At 45.7% G+C, this 22,522-nt stretch overlaps 1 protein-coding gene across 1 annotated transcript in view; it reads right to left on the bottom strand.

Moving 5' to 3' along the window:
• Positions 1-16,965: 16,965 nt before the first annotated feature.
• Positions 16,966-22,522, bottom strand: part of Ccdc25 (coiled-coil domain containing 25) — a 32,710-nt gene continuing 27,153 nt past the window's right edge. Inside the window, exon 9 of the mRNA XM_036199847.1 lies at positions 16,966-18,397. Within this exon, the coding sequence (XP_036055740.1) occupies positions 18,368-18,397 (30 nt within the window). The 3' untranslated portion in view covers positions 16,966-18,367. The remainder of the gene's footprint in view (positions 18,398-22,522) is intronic.

The following is a 22,522-nucleotide window of genomic DNA, read 5'->3' as shown; positions in this document are numbered from 1 at the left end:
AGAGACTGGAGCCTCCACACTGAGGTCCCACATTGTTTACAGACAGGGTCCATTCTGAAAGACGGATCATCAGATGACGTTATCATCGAGTGAACAACAAGGAAACTGTGCCGGGGATGCAGTGTTTCCTTACTGTATCCAAGGCCTAATGTCCAATCCCCAGTGAGGGCACCAACTGTCTGGGAGTACACACATAGCAGAAACAAGGAAGACCCTGCCTCAGTGAGGTGGAATAAGAGCGCCAACCCCTGAGAGCTCTCCTCTGACATCCACATGAGCTCTTTGGCATGTGCATGATCTCACACACACGTCAGCACATGCAAAAATAAGTTTAATTTCATTTTAAAAATGGAAAGGTTACTGGGCCATACATAATTCCTAGGTAATGGGTCCAGAGAGGAAGGGAAAAGGCCCTGGCCTCTGGCCCACACTGCTGCAGACACGTGCTCACTCAGGTTTCCCTACTACACTGGTTTCCTCTTCAGTGAGCCCCATCAAACCCCAGAGACTGCAGTCATACACACCTCGGGATAACTGAAATTCAACACTAGGGTAAAGGTAGAACCAGGGAGGACAAGGTTCAAGTCCCACGAAAGCCAGTTCAGATTCACCTCCTCACTCCCAGATTCCCCCAATCCTGAGAAGCAATGGGTCTCTGGCCGGTTGTCTGCTGCTGGGCCCTCCTGTGTCTAGAGCTCTGAACAGGGTACCAGCTTGGTCTGGGGCCAGAAAATCCAGCTGTGCCATCTGCCTGACCCAGATGCGTGAGATACCTGGCCACAGCCGATTCGGATTTCGTCATTTCGACCCTTCGCCAGATCCCACCCACTCTTCCTGCTCCTCTCTCTGTGCCCCGCCACTCTAACTGCTCATGGCTAGCAGACTAGCTTGAGCTGGTCTATTCTCGGACCCTGATGTTAATATCCTTAGGTCGGTGAATTAGACAGTGGTTGATTGCAAAAAGTCAGAGAGATTTCTCTTATGTTTGAACAATTCCCCCTTACTCCCATCTCTTATATTCTTATAGCTTGGCAGCCAAGAACAATCCTCGCTCGAGGAGAAAGAATTGAGGAGAAAGACTAGCATGTTCTCTCTGCGGACTCCTTTGCATACATTCTTTTACACATTGGACCTCCACAGCCACTGTTTATATTTGTTACTGAGGACTCAGAGTTGAGACTCTCCTCTACCTTCCTCACCAGCTTCCCTTTGTTTCTGGCACAAGGAAGCCTGTCTGCAAAGGAAACACTACAGACACATGAAAGGGGATCCATGTTCCGCAGCAGGGTGCTAGGCGAAGGGAGGCACCAGGCCTAGAGCAGCGGAGGCAGAAAGCCGCAGCACACACTGGCTGTTGTGACTCATGGAAATATGTACTATAGAAAACAGCCCATCACACCTGGGCCACACAGACAAAGGCTGCTCACAGCTTTAATCAGGCTTTGATTGGCAGTGAACGGCGGTAAATGTAGAGACATTCATGGCTGCTCAAGGTAGATTAGACTAAGTAACCAAGGTGCTTGGAATAAATGATGGTTGAGTGCTTGGCCCTAAACAGGACATTTATATCAGCTCTTCTAAGGTTCAGATGATGTCATAGAAGTGGAGGAATGTATGAGCTGGACGTTAGAGAGGACTGTGGAATGCTGTCTTCAAGGCATGATACAGCCATGGCAAATGGTCTTGCATCAGCTACAGTTGCCTGCATTGGGACTGCACAAGATTGCCATGTCAACAGTCAGTATTAGATGGAGAGGTTCGTAGCAGTCTACCCCTCCATGCTCAGCTATTGGCTACTGATGGACTCTGTGGGAGGGACAGTCACTGTCTTCAGTTGTATACCCAATAGTGAGCCTGCTGGGCTCCAGTGGATAGTTCCAAACACAATGTCTGTGCTCATGTAGACTCCTGGTTAAAATCAGTGGGTCAAAAACAAAACTAAAAGGCATGAATGTGGGAAAGAGACTTGTAGGGAAGAGGAGGAGAAGATGGGGTGACAGAGAGACAAAAGAGAATGGGGGTGAGAGTAAGCAGAATACACTATGTAAGTGTACAAAATTGTCAAAGAATAAATTTAATTAGCAAAAACAATTTAAAAAGAAGAGGAAAACTCAACACTTAGGAAGAAATGAAAAGATCCATGAGCCACAAATCCCAGTCATAAAATGTATAAAAGTAAATAAAAATGGCACCCATTTTTATTTGCCACAAAGGGATTCTTTTAGAGGCAAAGGCATGATACCATCCAATATGCAGTCGGTACTCAAATCTCCCCCACATCCACACACCACATCTGGCAGATGTCTCTGGGATTACAGGCTGGTGCTTCCTTTTTCCCTTATAAATGCTGTTTGTTGAAGAAACCAGGCTGTTTTCCATACAGAGCTCCACATTCTGGATTAGTCTGTATGAACCGGAAAAGAAGCCGCACCTGTTACACGTTCTACAAGGCTGACGGATGATAACATCTGTGGTTCTAGAGAGCCAGAATTTCATGGCTAAGAATCAAGTTATCTTGGACTGTCCTTAGTCTCCTGATAGCCGTTTATTGTGATTTAACACCATTGTGGTTATTAGCTAAATCCTTTGGAATGTGTAAACAGACTCCCACCTCCTACCAACCCAAAGGCTAAGAATGCCATCAGATATCATCAGAGGCCTATAGCAGAGGTTTCCCGACAGAACTGTAACTCACCACCAACAAATGTTCCCACCAAAGTATTTTTAAAAATTCCTTGATTTAAGGCTGGAGAGATGGCTCAGCAGTAGAAACCAGATTCCATTCCCACCACCTACATGGCCACAGACAATCATCTCCAGTTCCAGGGGATCCAACGCCCCCTTACAGCTTCTGCAGGCACTGCACACGTGATGCACAGACACACACAGGTGTAAATACACCCATACTCATAGAATAAAAATAAATCAATATTTTAAATGCCTTGATTTGGGACCTACAAGATGGTTTAGTGATAAAGGTGACTGCTGCCAAGCCTGAAGACCTGAGTTCCATCTCTGAGACCCACATGCTGGAGGGAGAGAACTGATTCCTGCAAGTCCTACTCTGACATGTACACATATGCATACCCACATGCTCGCAAGTAAGCAAACAAACAATAAGAAATATTAAGACTGTATACCTTAATTTATGGCTTTCCTAACAGAACATTGTTATTATAAAAACTTGATAAAACTGTCAAGGGTTGGAATGTGATATGTGAAATAACCTGAATCCACGTCCCTGAGCCATGGTTGGTTACTCACACTTGCTTCTAGAATAAATTCTGTTCCCTTTGAGGTGAGAACTATGTTTTTGTGTCAACAACTGACCACATATTTTAAATGTTATAGTGTCCCAGTTATTTCTTGTAATCTAAAAGAGCCATAATCCCAGAACAGGTGATGCAATTCAGAGAAAAACTCCTTCGTGGCAGATTTGTCCCATTCGGAATCACATAATGTTTACTCGGATTCTGTGATGTCCATGGACACTGACGGCCATACTTAGGTTCACTGGCTTATAAAGGGTTTATGAAATGGTTGGGCGAGTATTAACATCTGCATCTAACAGCTGGGATCCCTCCAGAGAGAAGCCTTTTCCCATCACTCCAGGTACCGATTCTCTGCCCTTGTAGTTCTTGTAGGAAAGGTAGATGGAATTATCCATCCATCTCCTCACTGTTTTGTTGTTGTTGTTGTTGTTGTTGTTGTAGTACGGTTTTCAGAATAAGTTTTATCTTTACCATCCAAAGATGACCTAGAAGCTACAGTAAACTTGTGGTTTTTAACAATGTTAGTGCATTTTGGTCCATCTCACTGATTACTTATTTTTGTGTGAAATCATCTCATCTTGGCTTCCTCAAATTTGTTTCTTCCTCTAAACCTATCTCCATTGTCTTAGATAGCTCCTTTCCTTCCAGGAATGTTATTTCATTTTAAAAGTTATGTGTGCATAAGTGTGTGCACACAAGTGAGGCCAGAGGCATCGGATTTCCCTGGAGCTGGAGTTCAGGTAGTTGCTGGCTACAAGATGCAAGCACTGGGAACCAAACTCTGGCCCTCTGGAAGTACATGCTCTTAACTGCTGAGCCATCCATCTCTCCAGCCTAGGAATGATATTTTTAAGTCCCTGCATTATCTTGACTAGCTCCTGTCCTAGACAGTTTTTGAACCCCTGTACCTTTCCGTGATACATGGGGACCACTATCAGGGCACTGGCTGGGCCTATTACTTAGGAGGTGTCTATTCTATCTCTTAGACTCCAGAATTATCTCAACCCATCAGAAAGAGAGGGAACGGCATTACAGGCTGGCAGAAGCCTCAGTTTTCCTCATTCCATCTCTCATTCCACCTGCATATTGGTGTGTCACTTTGTAGGAGACAAATACATCCTTCTCTCCATTCTGCCTGCTGCCCCTGCCCCCTAGTTTGTCTTTGCCCTAGTCCATTCTCAACAAATGGGATGCCTTCCAACAGTCATTCAAAACCTATATGCCACAAAAGGAAAGAAAACTCAATTATGTCAAAATTACTATATGTAAAAAACAATATATGTAAACTCCAAAGACAACAAACTAGGGAAATACATTCATCTTCTATCACAGCAAAAATCTCATCATCCTATAAAGCAAAAGACCAAAAAGGAAATGGATAAAGAGATGAAAAAATAAATCTGAATGACTAATAAAAGGACGATGAGCTTAAATCTTAATAAAAGAAATGCTTGCACAGGAGGGTAATTTGGGCAGAGATATAGCTTAGTGGTAGAGCACTTGCCTAGTGTGCATGAGGACCTGGGTTCAATCCCCAGGACATCCCAAGGTAGTGATTTAGTAAATGTATCAAAATATAATGTACTCTCCCCTTAGCCGAATAATTCCTGTCCTGGGAATTCATCCTACAGATCTATCTGTACAAGTATGAAATTACTTTATGGAGGGTTATACACTCCAGCTTGCCAACAATTAATCCAAGTGCCCACCTAGTAGGAACTATTTTTTTAAATGGCACATGTAGAAAACAGAATAGCAGGGCCGGTGAGATGAATCTGTGGATAAGGATGCTTGCAGCCAGATCTAATGACCTGAGTTTGATCCCCAGAACTCACATGAAAAGAGAAAAGTGATTCCTGCAAGTTGTTCTCCGACCTCCACAGACGAAACATGGTATCTACAGGCTCACACATACACACACACACACACACACACACACACACACAGAGAGAGAGAGAGAGAGAGAGAGAGAGAGAGAGAGAGAGAGAGAGAGAGAACAAAATACATGTAAAGAAAGAACATGGCATACTGGGGATTTGTTAAAGGAATGGGGATGGTCTTTGTATACTGATAAGAAAGATCTCCAGGGCATGCAATGATTAATCACGGTCTGGAAATAGCATCTATGTGTGTGGCTGACACTGGCCAGCTATTGTGCCAAGGGTTTCCTGTTTTCACCTAGGCACAGTGCAGAAATGATTCTCAGCCTCCTTTGTAATAAGGCAGGTTATTGGCTGAGTTCTGACCTACGGGATGTAAATAAAAGTGACTGAAGGCTCCCTTATCAAAATGAAACCAGGGCATGTGGCAGGGGAAGGCCAGTGGCTGGCTGCATCCTTAGGTTGAATAACTAAACCACATGTGGACAACAGGAACAGCTCCCCCCGATGACAAAGAAAAGCAAGGCCCAGTCATGGAATGGAGTGGAATGAACTGGAGACAGTGGTGTAGTTCCCTGGTGTAGGAGAGGAAGAGGGCCAAGAGGGAAGAAGTGAGGGAGGACAGAGGGAGGTGGAGAGGCCTGAGAGCAGCAAGGCTCCCACGCAAGTCAGTGTGCCTGGGCCCGACACGGTGTACTATTAAAAGACCCAGGAGTCCATAGGACGTGACTGAATCGAGAGAAAATGTAAGATGAGCTCAGATTTTTTACACCAAAAAAATGTTCACAGAATAATGAGGATGTATGGAAAGACTTAAACACTAGCTAGAACCTTCCTACTGGTTAAAAAGGGCACAATACGAGTATCAAACATACTCCTAGATGAACAGCTACAGGCAATCAAGGGCTGCTGAGACAGGGTGAATCAGTCTTCCCCGGGAATGAGCACCCTGATAGGTTATCCAGTCCCAAGTGGTCATCCCGAAATACATGGAAGTATTAGCAACACTGGATGGATCCAATAGGTTTTATATGTAGATGAGCCTACCACCTGGGTACTGGGAATCAAACCCAGGTCCTCAGCAAGAGTAGCATGTTCCCTGAACTGCTGAGCCAGCTCTCCAGCCTCTAATACACATAACTGTTTAAATCTAGCCTGACAGTACATGGATGTATAGGAGAATGAGTGGGCAGAGTCAGATTTCTCAATATAAAATATGATTTTTGTTTTGAACTATATCATTATAGCAACCACTCAAGAAATATATAATTATAGCCACTATTCAAGAAATAAACCAGTTATCAGGCTGCTAGAATACACTTAGCTGCCCAACGGTGACCAGATGACAAAGGGCCCTGAGAGCACAGGGGAGGGGTGATTCCCAGCCCAGGGCCAGCAAAGTTTCTATAGAGAAGGTCTGTCCTCTTCCTTAGCACTGCCCTCTGTTTGTCCATCCCGCTCAAACTTCTCCTGCTGTCCTCATCTCTAGTTACATCCCCTCAAGCCCTCCCCCAGATCTTCATGCGCTGTCTCTGCCACCAACACTCAGAGGTACCTACCGTGCACCCCAGGTTGCACTGAGCACTCCACACACTTGTGGCATTGTCTGATGCACGTGTAGCCACCCTGAGACGTTCTGAGCAGCCCTTGGAGATACTTCAAACACTGCTTTCTCTGTAGAAACTTTGTTGGCCCTGGCCTGGGAGTTACCCCTCCTCTGTGCTCTCAGGGTCCTTTGTATCTGGTCGCTGTTCAGCTGCTAAGACATCAGATGGCAGTGACGGACAGCAGTGACCTCATGAGGAAGACTCATCTCCTTCACTAAGCACTCAGGCCAGGCTGTAAAGTTACAAGTGCCTCATGAACTTTTTTTTTTTTTTTTCCGAGACAGGGTTTCTCTGGGTAGCTTTGCGCCTTTTTCCTGGAGTTCACTTGGTAGACCAGGCTGGCCTTGAACTCACAGAGATCCACCTGCCTCTGCCTCCTGAGTGCTGGGATTAAAGGCGTGCGCCACCACTGCCCGGCAAACTTTTTAACTCAATTGAACTGGATGGGGGAAAGTCCTGCAGATACTAGGCCAGAATGGGCAAGAAAAGGATGGATTTGAAGGAGGATGGGAGGCCTGGGACTCTTCAGGCTCCGTAGAGCCCTGGTTCTCAGCCTGTGGGACCTCTCTCTCCAGCTCCACTGCTTCCAGACACAAGTAGGTACAGGGCATGGTTCTGGGTCCCTTGGGAACGGGAAGTGCTTCTTAGGAAAGTGTTACAAAAGGATAGAGTAGTTGACTGAGGCCACAGAAGATGTCACTGCTCATATGTAAAAGTAGCTTTTCAGCCTCAAAAGTACAGCAGAGGTGGATGTTCTCAACCTCCTAGGACAAATCAAAATCCCAGAGAACTGTATAAAAGCAAAACATGGGGTTGGGGATTTAGGTCAGTGGTAGAGCGCTTGCCTAGCAAGCGCAAGGCCCTGGGTTCGATCCTCAGCTCTGAAGGAAAAACAAAAACAAAAAAAAGCAAAACATGGAGTCTTTGTCTTCTTTGCGGTCAGATGTCTGTGTTCTCATAACCACAGAAACACAGAACCATTTTCTCTCTCCCTCTAAGCATCCAAGTCCAGAGTCACTTTGCAGCCTCAGAGAGAAAGAGGCGGTGGTTAGTTCTGGAATGTAACACTCGAAGGCACAGCAGCCCCCCTCCCCTTAGCAGCAATTTCCCTTTCCAAGATCTGTCACCTGCCGTGAACTTCAGTCTGGAAATATTAAATGGAAAATGCAGAAACAAGCAATCTCTAAGTTGTAAATAACTTTGATCCGAGTACATTGCTATCTTTTTATTGTATTCGTGGTTGTATTACTCTGTCCTTGTGTCTAGTTTATGAATTAAACGTAACTGAGTGTGGACATATAGGAAGAAGCATACTGTACCATGCATGGATGGGGTTTGACATTCTTGCCCAGGGCTCTAGAAGTCTCCCCTAGTCTACAGCGAATTTTGATGTTTGGTATCCAGTAACTCAACTGCAGTAAAATGCTTGTGAGTGGTAAGTCTGGACACAGAGTTGGCTAATAAGCGTTCAGTATACCTGACTTTTATACATTTTTAAAGACTTATTATTCATGTATTTTATGTATATGGGTGTTTTGTCTGCATGTACACACACCAGAAAAGGGCATCAGATCCCATGGGACTACAGTTAAAGACCACTGTGAACCACCACATAGGTGTTGGGAATTGAACTCAGGACCTCTGGAAGAGCAGATAGTTAATAAACTCCCCGTCTGTTCCCCAGGGGTTGGGAGGTGTGTTGGGGGAGTGAAAACCAATAAAGGCCCTGGTCGTGCCTGCCCACAGCGCACTCCTGCTTATGGTCAGAGCGCCTGAGTTTCTGTGTGTTTAGTGAGGTCATATTCTCCCCAGAGGCAGGCTGTGAGTCAGTATCAGAAGTCTCTAGTCCCACACTGATCTGCCAGCCCCTTGCACCTCCATCCATGTCACACCCCTTGCCATGTCCTGTCCTCATGCTGAATGCTGAGTCCCTGGAGTTTCTGTCACACGGCTGCTGTCCTTCACTTTCCCTTGCAAAGCTCATTCATCCCAACCCCCTTTTCACCTTTCACCCTTCTCCTTATCCAGCACAGCTGTCTCCTGTCCAACTCCTCTGCCTGTTCTTTCCACGGCGACGCAGAAAACCAGACCCTTAACTCCTCATTGACACCCCCACAAGGCTGAGAGTCAGGCCACCTGGGTCTGTTATTCTCTCCAACAACCCTCCTTTCTCTTCTCCAGTGGATCTTCCCAGCACCTCAAGCAGGTGCCCACCAGCTCCTTCCTGTCCCTGTGTGCCCTCTTCAGCAGACTGCCCACTCCTACTGCCCAGAGTCATGTGTGATGTCATCGACCAGTCCCTTGAAGCTGACTATTAAGGACTCTGTCCCCATCCCTTCTCTGCAGAAGAACTGGCTCCTGGCATTGGTGAGTCCCGGCTTCCTGGCCCATGTGAAGGACACCTAAGTGCAGAGAACCCGTGAACAGACCTCTCAAGTGCTTCTGGGAAGCACAGAAGACAAGAAAAGAGACCTAAATTTGCGCTTCTGATTTTCCACAGGTCAGTGGTGAATTCCCAGAACTCTAGAGGTGGTGAGTTTGCCATCAGTCACCACTGAGCTCATGGAATCCAAAGGACCACCTTATGAATACAAGGAAGCCTCACTTCCTTTCTTCAAGGCTGCAGGACTGGCACACCATGAAGATGTCAAAAATACTTCTTTTGTTTGTTTGTTTGTTTGGTTTGTTTGTTTGTTTGGTTGGTTTTTCAAGACAGGGTTTCTCTGTGCAGGTTTGATTCTGGATCTTGCTCTGTAGGCCAGACTGGCCTTGAACTCAGATCCATCTGGCTCTGCCTCCTGAATGCTGGGATTAAAGGTGTGCACCACCACCACCACCACCACCACCACCACCACCACCACCACCCAGCACCCAACACCAAAAATACTTCTTACCTGCACTTCAAACAAGGTATTTTAATAGCCCTATGAGCAAGGAGGAAAATATCACCCAGATTAAGGCAAAATCAGGAGGATTTGCAACTGGTGGAGTGTGCCAAATAATTGCCATAAGAAGGAATTTTTGGTTAAAAAAAAATATCCAAGACATTCTTCATTCAATGCTTTTCTAATTTCCTAATGACAATATAGACAGGGCATTTGCAGACAAGTAGATAATTTATATAGAACATTTATAGACACACAGATAATATAGACAAGGCATTTACAGACACATAGATGATATAGACAGAATGTTTACAGACATGCAGATGATGGTTATGAGTGTGATTATGGGGCTGGAGAGGTGGGTTGGCTGATAGCATGATGATTGGAGTCTGATCTCCAGGACCCAGGTACAGTGGTTCACATTGCAATCGTAGTGCTGGGCTAGCAGAGCCCAGGTACAGTGGTTCATGTTGTAACCCCAGTGCTGGGCTAGCAGAGCCCAGGTACTGTGGTTCATGTTACAATCCCAGGGTTAGGACAGTAGAAACAGGTAGATCTCTGAACCTTGCTGACCAGCCAGTCCACCTGAATCAGCAAGCTCCAAGCCATTGAGCGACTGTGCCACTCTCTCCCCCAAAACCCAAACAACAGAAAACCAAAGTGGATGGTACCTGAGGAGCAACAAGTAAGGTTTACCTCTGGCCTGTACACTGGTGCACATACATGTGTCTGCACACATTCATGCACACACTCCACGAAGTGATACTAGAATAACTAATTGGAATTCAACTTACCTTATTGGATTTCAACATGATGTCTTTAACAGGAAAAGTCATCAAAATTGAAAGCTGGTAGTGGTGATACAGGCCAATAATGCCAGCACTCCAGAGGTTAATGCAGGAGGAACGAGTGTTCAAGACTAGTCAAGAGGACAGAGTGAGCAGACCTTCTCATAAACAAACCGACAAATGCCCAATATGCAGTAGAAGTTCTAGAGAAAAATGACAATAAATTCCATATGAAATTCAAAGTGGGGAGAAGCTAACCATGGGTTGTCTAGAGGGATGCCCATCGGGTGAAAGATAAAGAAAAGCAATGGCAAAAATGACAGAGTTGTGGGACTGGAGGGTCCCAAGGGGACTTTGAGGAGCAGGGGCTGCTCGGCTCTGGATCGGGGACTTCTGTCACTGTGCTCACTCTTTAATGACTGTATCTGTTCATGTACTCGTTTGTATATTTGTTGCTAATCTTTTTTTTTTTTTTGGTTTTTCGAGACAGGGTTTCTCTGTATCTTTGGAGCCTGTCCTGCACTAGCTCTGTAGACCAGGCTGGAACTCACAGAGATCCACCTGCCTCTGCCTCCCGAGTGCTGGGATTACAGGCGTGCGCCACCACCGCCCAGCTGTTGCTAATCTTTTAAAAGGATACTTTTAGAGTCATATAGCACGGTGCAGGAAATACCGAATCCCAGAGCAATCCAGTCAAGCAGAGCATTTGATTGATAATGCGAGTTGGAGTCAGGTGACCCACATCATATACAAAAATATCATCTCTGTCATGCTCTGCCCATCTGGGGTCCTGGCTGGGGACCTTACAGAGCTCAAGGGCTGTTCTCTCTGAGGCATCAAGCAAACAGTTGTTGGGGACCACACTCCACGGATGATGAGCCTGCTTTCCTTTGAAGCTGTCTTCAAACCTTCCAAGCTATTATATGGTAGAGGAACCTAGCCAGGTCTCTGCAGTGCCAGAGGCCAAAATAACCAGTAGTTGGAGGCACTGTGAGGCTGACCCTGGATAAATAACATAACTTCCTAACAAGGGAATACCTGTGGGAACTCCTGAGCTTGTGTCCCAGGCAAGGCTCAGGACTTCTATTTAGGCCATTGCAAAGGGTACCACAGAAGAGTGAGCAGCTCAGATAATCCCTGAAGTTCCATCACCTCCTGTCCATGAGACAGAAGCCAACTCCAGAACCAGAGCTTTGTTTTTAAATACAATCACAACATCTTCTTGATAGTAATTTGTTGTCGTTGTTGTTTTTAAATCAGTGAGTGGTGTTGTATTTCTATTATTCCAATGGTAAAGTACTCTGAGACACCACTGCTGCCCAGGAGCATAGGTCTTCCAGATCGCTGCAGGATGCCATGTTCAGCACCCCTAGACCATTTGCGGAAGCATGATACTGGTTCCTAAGGAGCACCCAAACAGAAGCTGAGGCCGCTTACTCTCTCCTGCCCTCTGCTGGCCCTTCCCTCCATCTCTTATTTCTGCAGGATGCTGATGGTGCCTGAACAGAATGGCACAAATCAAGAGCTGCTGTCACCAGGGATACACCCGGTGCTTTTACTAACTCTCAGAAAATGATACATTTTCAGAACATAAGGGCTGGGAGAAAGTTCAGTGCTCAGTCTGACTAGATCCTACTCAGAACTGACTGGCAGTTTGTGGGCAATGCATGGCCCACAGCTCATGCACTATGGAAAAGCTTGGAGCCAACCTATAAAAATGTAGAAATTTGACCTAGAACTCTAGATATTTAATAACACATTAATAGATGTTCACGACATCTCGAAATGGAGAGCAAGAAGTGGTGTGTACAACTGTAGTTCTGTTACAAGACACCGCAGTGTGGGTCTTGCCAAGAGACAGTAAAGCCAGCCATCTCCACAACCGTGTAAGGCACAACTCAAAAGGGACACACATACCACACACAGCAAATCCACCGGCTTCCAGGGACAGCTGCAGTTCTTCATCACTCAGGGGCCTGCAAGAACCTGTGAGTGGCCTGGGGTGGGGGTGGGGGTGGGGGTCCAAGTCCTAGGGAGAGGTTGACATGCCATCTACCAATGAGGCCTCACTGCACCTATGGGCCATCTTTGGTATGGTCTCCTGGGGAGAATGACCCTGCCTACCTGGGGACACAGGTTGGAACTGTCCACCGTGGTCAGGTGAAGAGACAAAAGGAAAATTAATCGGAACCAAAGATGGGTTACAGGCCAGGTGAATTGAGGCTTCACTGGAGAGAGCAGCCTGCCAGGCAAATGGGCTCATCTCAGAGACATGGGTAAGGAGCTGCTAGAAAGAACCCTGGACCAGGAGCTGTGGTACCCACCATTTGTTTCTAGTGAGCTCCAAGAACCCACAGAAAGGCCTTGAAAAACTTGCATCGGGTCACCTTTTCCTGGTGGCTGCCCGTACCCAGACAGCCTTTCCCCGTTTTGTACAGTCCCTGCTCTCCACCCCCTCCTAGATTCTTCAGTAGCTGACCCTCTTAGAGCTGGCTGCTGGAGAAGAAACAGAGTAAAGGTTGGCTGGAGACCTCAAGTATATAGAAGGTTGTATTATATGCAAGTTTTGGCTAAAAGGAGATGAAGAGTCATATTTTAAAATGAAGCTGTTTTTAGGTGGAATGTGATAGGAACACTGTGGAATTTGGTCCTGTTCCGAAGATGTCGTGAAAGTGTGGGGTAGAGAAATCCTGTTGAAGAAAGTGACTAGGAGAAAAAGCCTCTGCCTTTGTCCTGTGACGGTCAGCTCCTTCAGTGCAGCTCACTGGCTTATTCTGTAAACTCAGCTTCCCTGTGACAGCATATACTGGAACAGATGTGCTGCTGCATCTTCAGAATGGCCTTTATCGAGCCAAGTCACCTTGCCTGCCTGCCTTCCTTACGCATGGCACCTGCCCTGTGTGGCACTGGAGTTGATAGTCTCTGCGTTGGTCTTGTCCGTCTTTTCAGTGGACAAATCATGGCCCAGAAGAGAGACATGTCACTCAGAATAAAAGGGCTCTACCCTGAAGTCCAGGTGTGCAAAGACTGCTTGGCTCTTTTGCCCAGCTCCTCTCCCACACCGGTTTCCCCTGATGGGATGAGATGACAGGCCCCTTCTGGCTAAGGGAGCAAGCTAAGTGTGGGGAAAGAATCAAAGGCAATAGGGAGCTGGTCTAGAATTGCCCAAGGCTAGTCCTGATCCTACCTAAACTTGCTTCCTCTTCACCCTTTACCCTCCAGCAGAGGAAACAAACGGCTCTCTCATTCTCTATGGGCCGTTTTCGGAGCTCAGGTGTGTGTGTGTGTGTGTGTGTGTGTGTGTGTGTGTGTGTGTGTGCGCGCACGCGGGCCTGGGCACATGCATGTTCCACGGCATGTATGTGGAGGTCAGAAGACGGCTGTTGGGAGCTGAGTCATCATCCACCTTGCTTTGAGGCAGGATCTCTCTTGCTGTTTCTGCTATCCTGTACTTGAGGCTAGCAGAGCATGAGTTCCCTGTCTCCATCTCTCATCTCACAGCAGGAGCACTGGGATTTCAGATGCCTGTTACTGCATCCAGCTTTGGCTTTTTTTTTTTTTCTCCTGTTGTTTTACATGGGTTCTGGGTATAAACTAATTGCATCAGGCTTGTGTGGCAAGTGCCTTTACTCCAGAGGCTGAAGGGCGGGGTAGATGTGAAGGAAACACAATACTGACTTTGTAGAATTCTTCCATTTTCCAGCCTTCAGTAGTAACATCTAATCAGCAGGTCTGAGAACCAGGGAAAGCTACATGGCCTTCCAGGATGAACAATTATCTCTCATGGCTGGTTATAAATGTAGAAAATGCTGAGTCAGTACCAGTCAGAGCATGCCAGTGGCAAGGTCCTGTTCTGTGTTTTGTGTGGTTGGGGTGCAATGCAATCATAAACATGGTGGTAAAAAGTCCAGAGTTCCTCTAACAGCTGATGCAGCTGTGGAATCAGAGAGGCAAAAAGTAGCCCACATAAGACTCTTAAGAGGTACACGTAATTCAATGTACGTATATCTCAATGCCAAGCTATGTACTAAGGAGCCTCCATCCCCAGCTGAAGAGTTACTGACAGTTGGTGGTTGCTAGGAGAGGGAGTCTCTTTTCTTTCTGAGTGTGGTCCCTTGTAGCTTAACCATGTTCCTGCAGATGGACCCACTCACACCCATGCATATATGGGCAACACTAGTTGGACTCAGTGAGCTATTAATAAAAGAGGGACATGAAGTTGGAAAGTGGACATGGGAGGGGATCTGGGAGGAATTAGAAAGAGAAGCAGAGGGTGGACCAAAATAAATTGTATGCTTGTATGAAATCCTCAAAGAATATATTAAAGTGTGTATTTGTTTGTTTGTTCTTCAAGACAGGGTTTCTCTGTATAGCCCTGGCTGTCCTGAAACTCACTCTGTAGACTAGACTGGCCTCAAACTGAGATATCCACCTGCCTCTGCCTCTCAAGTGTTGAGGTTAAAGGTGTGCACCACCACAGCACAGCAAAAGTGTATATTTAAAAGAGAATTTAAATACTTGTTTTTGAATGGCTGAGAGAAAATTACCTTTCTCTCTCTAACACTAAGTAACATTACAGTGTGTGCTGTGATGAAACTTAGAACCAACAGAACATCAATCTAGAGTCCTCTGGTCATGGGGAAACCATTGCAGGAAGCCTTCACATTTGTGGCTTCATTCTACCTACTGTGGTCTGTGCCCCTACAGGCTCACATGCTGGAAGCTTGGTCCATGAAGTACGGAGCTGCATTACTGTGAAGTGAGTCCACCATCATGGACTGATGGGTCTCACAGGAATCAGTTCCTACAAGGGTGGGTTGTCATAGAGCCTGTCCCCTACCCCTACCCCATGCCTGGTCCTTTCTGAATGCAGCCATTTCCCTTTCCTTTTCTCTGTGATGTGACAGCCAAGATGGCCCTCATGAGGATGCTAGAACCATGGCATCTGGACAAGCCAGCCACCAGAATCGCAAACCAAGTAAATCATTTGCATATAAATTGTCCAGCTTCGAGTTATATTATAGCAACATAGAACAGATTAACATTACCAGCCCAAACATCAGGCAGACCAGTAAGAATTTGGGGTAGACAGGGTGTCAAACTGCATGCTAGGGCTTAAATACCATGGGCTTCTAGATTCTGGTTCTGGGTGACATTCTTTGATTTGCTCTCTCCCCCTGCTCAGGTCCAGAAGTGACTAAAATGTATCGCTTGTCACATGTTGTACAAGAGTTCCCTCCTGTCTCTCTTAAAGGCACTATGCCTGTCGCATGACAGAGGTTGAGCCCTGGAGAGCAAACAAGGAGAAAGCTGCCAGCACACAGGGCTCTACTCAAATGACAAGGCTTTGCTGTGTTTTACAGACCACCCCTCCAAAAGAGTGCTGGCGGGGGGGGGGGGGGGGGGGGGGGGAGTGTGGTACCTAGAGGAAGGTAGGTGGAGACTGACGTTTGGTCTGGAATTTGAGCCTCTAACTTTATACGTTTGATTGTAGCTTGCGATTTTATGTTCTACTTTAAAACTGAAAGGTCACCCATCCACTCTAATATGGCCATTTTCAATTTCAATTTTGGGATGTTATCCACATGCTGAGCTTCAAAGGACAAGCTGACCTTAGTGTCATGACCAGGGACAAGCTGGAAGGTTGCTCTGTTTCTCCAGTTTGCCACCCTGCTCAGTTTTCCCCACAAACAGTCCCAGCTCAGAAAAACAAGAGTATACACACACACACCCATACCACCACATACACCCCCCCAACACACACACACACACACACACCCCACAGATCTGATCAAAGGCACAGCTCATAAGCATACAAAAGCCTGGAACTCCTCTATCAAACACTTAGGACACAGGCCAGCAGCAAGAAAGACAGCCTGGATGACGGCAGTCTGATTCGTGAACTATGTCCTTACAAGAATAGTTCTCCGATTTTCCCTGAGGCCAAGTGAACTGAAAAAAACATAAAATGGGGTAAAGAGGCAGGGGACAATTGGCATAGAAGAGTTAAAGGGGTGAAAGCCAGGCATTCAACTCGGAGAACTCAGGAGAGGCCCAGGTATGTAAGTGGAGTTTTGAACGACTTAGAATCCAGACCCCAGGCACCTGACAGTGAAGAGCTTTTCTTTAAAGGCTCCTCCTCTGTGTGTTCAAGGCTCTGCACATGCAGAGGGGACATGGGAGATGATGGCAACAAAGCCTCCCATGACGTCCATAGCCAAGAACGAATGGAGCCGAAGCATTAAAGGCATGTCTACGGGGATTTGGCAGGAGGGCTGCAGGACTGGGCAGCCCCGCCACCCATTCACACTTGCTCCGCTCAGATCTGAGATAAGGAGGTCACCCTTGCAGGCCCCACAGCAGAGCCTGAACGGGGTGGGGCTGTGGTCTAGTGCGCACCTCAAATACACAAGACCTTGAGTTCACAGAAGGAACCTATGATAACTGAATTTTTTACAGCACAATTAGCCTCAAACTGGCTTGGAGGTGGGGCTGCTCTTTTTAAAAACAAAAAAGTTCTAAGAATTCATATATCAATGTCTTTTCTGATAAAAATGATACTTTATTATAATTTTTTAAAATCACAGAACTCCAGTCTAAATATCACACACACATACATACATACACACACCCTCTGCTGCTGGCTTCCATACCCCCTCAAAGTTGGCTAATGAGTAATGTATGCCTCGGGGAAATTTCCAGTTCAACTCATGCTCAACTTGAAGTACCAGGCATCATAGGTCTTCTGGGTTGGCCCGTACTTCAGTGATGACAGCTGGTACATTTGCCGGAGAAATCATTTCTGCTGGCTCAGCACCCTAGTGCTGTGGGCACTGTGTGGTGGCATGCTAAAGTATGGATCTGCATGCCACTTCCCGGCAGGCTTTGCCCTCTCTCCTCTCTCGTTGTTTTGCTCTGTCTCTACAGGGGTTCCCTTAAACACTGCAATAAAAATGTGTCTCCTGGACAGCAGGCGGCTCAGCCCAGTACCAGTGCTCTGTGTGAAGTCACTGAGCCTATAACTCTGGGGTTACAATTCAAAATAAATATTATTTCCAAGTAGGGAGACAGATGACTTGCTGACTAAGAAAATGCCTGATTCTCTTGGAAACTCACAGTCCACTGTGGACTTCGTTTCATGATACAGTCAAGACAAAAATGAGACAGTGCCATTCACACTACTGGCAGAGCACCCCTTCCTGTCTCCCTCCTCACAGAGAAGTGACTTCAGAGCCTAGTGGTCACATCTGTGGCTTGGGTCACTTGTAGTTCAGGTAACAAGTTCCTAAACTTGGTTAAGATCAACTGTGTAACCACCATGCTAAGACGAGGACCCTCACCTTGAGGATGAGAACATGACCCTTGGAATAAGCTAAGAGCTGGGCTAGCTACCCTGAAACCAAGAGAGAACTTCTCAATATTGAAATCCAAGTCTTAAGTACTGCCACTGTCTTCAAAACTCATAGACCCTGCTTCCAATCAGGAAACCGCCATCAGGGGCCCTGGCCCGAGTAACCCACTGGCAGTCTTATTAGACGCAGAGATATTTCAGAACTAGGAGACGCATTTTGTGATGATGTCTGTTTCTAGGACAGACCACAGCCACAGAAACACTTTCCAGAGTCGGTCTGCTCAAATGTCTATCTCAGGAACAAAGGCAGCCAGCCTTCATGAGGTACTGACGTATGTTCTGCCAAAAATATTTTTCTTTTCCTAGAGTTATAAGTTGTCTTCAAGTTCAACTATATTACACATCTGTTTTTTTCATCAGCAAAAAGAATGACTTTAAAAAAAAAAAAAAAGCTCCAAAATGAGTGATGTCTATGTAGAATAAAGGTAGAATTTTGGTTGGTTTCTGTAATTCAGAACATAGATGAAATCAAAAGATCTGTAATGGTCTGCACATTCATATCTTCCCAGGGTCCTTTGCTCTGCTCACATGAACTCATCCGAATCGTTACCATCCTGTAGTGGACAAAAAAGTCAAAGTATGAAGGCCTTGAGAACCGTCCATCTGTACTTAATGTTTATTACCATGCTAACCCATACCATGCTAACCCACGCCATGCTAACCCACGCACGAGCCCTCTTCTTATTCCTTATCTCAGGGCCTACAAAGCTAGCAGCAAGACTACCAAATTCACCACGGCTCTGTGTCGTTAGCTCTTAGAACGAGCAGGAAGAGCAGCCACAGCCTCCAAGGTGCCAGTTACCGCAACTGCCAAGTTCCAACGGAAAGCTCACCCCAACTCACGGCGTGTGAGGAGAGTGGTTACAAGTAAAGGCAACTCTGCAAAGGTAGTAATAGACTTTAAGAGGTGAGTAACTGAGGTGAGGGCTAGCGAAGCTGTGTCCTTGGGGCGACTTAACTCTCGGAACACAGCTCATGTCATGACGGATAGATACCTTAAAACACACGCAATTTTAGCAAAGGACCAATCCTCAACAAGCACACCAACGAGCAATATCTTGATTCCTTGTGCCAACAACACTGCCATATGCAAACATTTGTGCGCTAAACCCCAGTATTTTGAACCTCATGGTTTTCATAGATTTCTGATTTCAAATGATAGGTGACTACTTTTCCTCCTTTTTAGTAGGTAAAGTCCTTGAGTCAAACAAAGGCTCATAATGAAGCTAGCCAGTTTGGTTTCTTACAAACAACAGCGCCTGGGTAAAGGGCCAATCTTCCTGCATGGCTGGTAAGTCCCACAGGCCACACGCAGGTGCAGCCCCAGCCGCCTTTCATCAGCACGCACTGGCAGGGGCCTTTCTGGCACACTGGCTGGCTGGTGTCAGCACTGGCCACTGCACTGGCTTCACCTTCTATCTTGTATTGCTTAACACCAATACTGCCAAGAGACAGAGGCACAACTTGGTCTCTTTTTCTTTAAAGGTCCCTTGTTGGAAATAGTAGGAAAATATTAGGTGAGGTTAGAAAATGGTGATTTTTATAAAGGCTGTTTCTCTCTGGTTTTAATCAACATGTCTGTGCTGCTCCTCTTCCCCTTCTTAAAAAAATATTGTAAAGAGTGTGTGCATATACCACACATATGCAGAAACCCTTAGGAAGTGAGAAGAGGGCACTGGATCCCCTGCAACTGGAGTTTGAAGAGGTTGTGAGCCATCCTGTGGGTACCAGGGAGAGACCCAGGTCTGCTAGAAGCAGCGAACTGTTTTAACTGCTGAGCTTTGTGCTTCTCTTTAATTAGCACGGGAATCAGAGCCACAGAAAACTTGGCTCAACTGTTTGTGTTTTGTTCTGGTACCAGGACTGCCTGCCTCAGGGTCTTAAACTTCAGGAGCAGCATCTGAAACATCAGAAGGAGTCAGCATACATCTGCAAATATCAGCTTCTCTGCCCAGCTACTGAGGACAAAGAACTGAGTAAGAGCACCTGGCAGGTACCAAGGAAAGGCAAAGTCCATGTAGGGGCTATGTGTTGGATGTGTGTTCAGAGTTCCCGCTGCCCAAGGGCAGGTGTTCTGGGACTAGAGGAATGTCTAACAATCCATCTACAGTCCAGGACTTTCCTCAGTCAACTATTACTTTTCAGATTTCCCAGTCCCTGTATTCTTCAGCTTCAAAGATACACCTCTTGTCACCCAGTGATAAACTGGCAAGCAAAAGAAATGCAACAGTAGCAATCTATGCCTCCAAGTCCAAAGCAAAAAGGACTGAAATTACAGTCAAAGAGGTTATGCTAAATAGAATACTAAAAGTTCAGATGAAAATTAGCTCAGACGGAGACCAACATTTTTCCTGATAGGCTTGCACAGTTCCATCTCACCTAAGCATCAGTCTTTGAATGTTAAAGACAAGATGGTAAGAGAACAGGAAATGTTACAAGGAGACCGAAGCCTTCCCATTTGAGCACCTCATCCACAACAGCAAGAACAGAGTAGGAGAAAAGGGGGACTGGTGAGCATGGGTCTCTTGGGGGCTCTTAGTGACAGTATCTGTGCAGACACATGCACCACTGGTCCTCTGCATCTGCGGGAGTCTATGTCTGCAGATCCAACCAAATAGAGACAGAAAGCACTTAGGAATCCCACAGACCACAGGCACGGGCCCATGTCTTGCCATTATTTCCTAAGCAACATATTGTGACAACTCTTTGTATCTATACTGTATTTGGTATAAATAACAACAGACAGCATAAAACACATGGGGAGACAAAATATAAGTTATATATAATATTTTTCCATTTCATAAGGGTTTTGAACAGCTACAGAGTTCAGAGTTTAGTATTCCTAGGGCCTTGGAAGCAATGCCTCAAAGATATCAAGAGATGATGATGATGATGATGATGATGATGATGTGTGTGTGTGTGTGTGTGTGTGTATGTTTCCAACTCCAGAACAACATATAAGCTTTTAAGATCTACCATGACAGGAACAACATGTACAAAGCTGAAACACAGGCCAGATTTCTGGTAGAAAGCATCTAAATACAAAGTTTGAATAAGTACTAGTCAGCAGAGCAGAGACAGGATAATTAGTTTTAACTGAACTGGACTTGGAATCTATCACAGGTTTCTGCTAATGTTAAATTGTTCTGAGTTTTCAGAAAGCCAAGAATAATGTGCAGAGGGCTAAACAAACTCAGGACTCAGTAAGGACCAATATTACCTATGCCATGACAGAGTCTTGCACAGTCTTTACGGCACACCCTTGTTTACAGGTTACAACAGCCTCATGAGGTAATGTCTCTGTACTGAGCAATATCCCTCCAAAAAGGCTAAAAATGTAGGCTCACCCTAGTGACAGTTTAAATCTCTTGACTTCTAACTCAGACCTGTTGGGCTACACAGTTCTATTCTGGAATTTTTCAGAAATAATTTATAAAGATACATCTTAACTCATAAAAGAGACTCCAAAATTTAGTCCTTCACAGAGGCTGGAGTAAAGATGCATTTAAATCACACATTGATGGATAGGTATTGAATATAAACAATGTCTAAAATCCTACTGATTCCAAATAATGAACTAAACTTGGAGCTTCAATAGATAACCTTAAGTGGAAAACGGAGACACTTAACAGAATTTTCTGTAGTAATGGCAGGTTCTTCATCTGTGCTGAAATAGTAGCCACTGGGCCACACAAGGCTAGTACGACTAAAGAAGACAAGTGTTAACTTGATTTTCATTTAAACAGCATTTGCAATTCGTCTCTAACATATCCGACAATATAGACCTAAAGCATGCATTTTAAAACCATATGATAAAAGGGTCTGAGCCAAATGTGATGGTGCGCACTTCTAAACCCAGCACTTGGGAAGAGAGAGTCTGGACCAGGCTGGGTTAAGGAGGGTTTCATGGCAGCCTGAGCAACAAAACAAAACCAAACAAAAAAACCTGAAACATGCCAACACTTATTCCTGGTCTTAACAAGTAAAAAAAAAAAAAAAAAATTAGTGTTGGTATTTAGACTGTAACAGATGATCTCTGCAATTTGTTTGTTTGTTTGTTTGTTTTTGTTTTTTGTTTTGTTTTTCGAGACAGGGTTTCTTTGTGTAGCTTTGCGCCTTTCCTGGAACTCACTTGGTAGCCCAGGCTGGCCTCGAACTCACAGAGATCCACCTGGCTCTGCTTCCCAAGTGCTGGGATTAAAGGCATGAGCCACCACCGCCCGGCGATCTCTGCAATTTTTAATTGAAAGGTGCAATTCTGGTTCTGTTTAACTATACTGTGAAATCTATAGCCACATTAGTAAAGGAAATTAATAAATGCAAATATGTTCAAAAGCCTGGAAACAAAAGGAGGAAGGGACTGGACTACAGTGCTGTGCCATAGTCTGGGTCTGGAAATGTCCCCAAAGGCCATGTGCTGACGGCTTGTTCTCCAGCCCATGGTACTTCTGGGAGGCAGAACATGGTATTTCTGGGAGAAGTGCTGCTTGGCGTGAAGAAGTCAGGAAACTGAGGCATGCCCTTCAGAGGTACTGGACTCTCCCCTTTCTCTTGCCCTCTTCGCTTCCCATCTGTCATAAGGTGAGCAGCTTGGCTGCCCATGTTTTCCCTCCACGATGCACTGTCTTAATGTAGGACCCAAAGCAGCAGGGCTATTGACCATAGCCCCAACCCTCCAA

Source organism: Onychomys torridus, chromosome 9 (genome assembly GCF_903995425.1).
Source record: "Onychomys torridus chromosome 9, mOncTor1.1, whole genome shotgun sequence".
Classification (NCBI taxonomy): Eukaryota; Metazoa; Chordata; class Mammalia; order Rodentia; family Cricetidae; genus Onychomys; species Onychomys torridus.
This window is presented reverse-complemented; position numbering and strand designations above follow the sequence as displayed.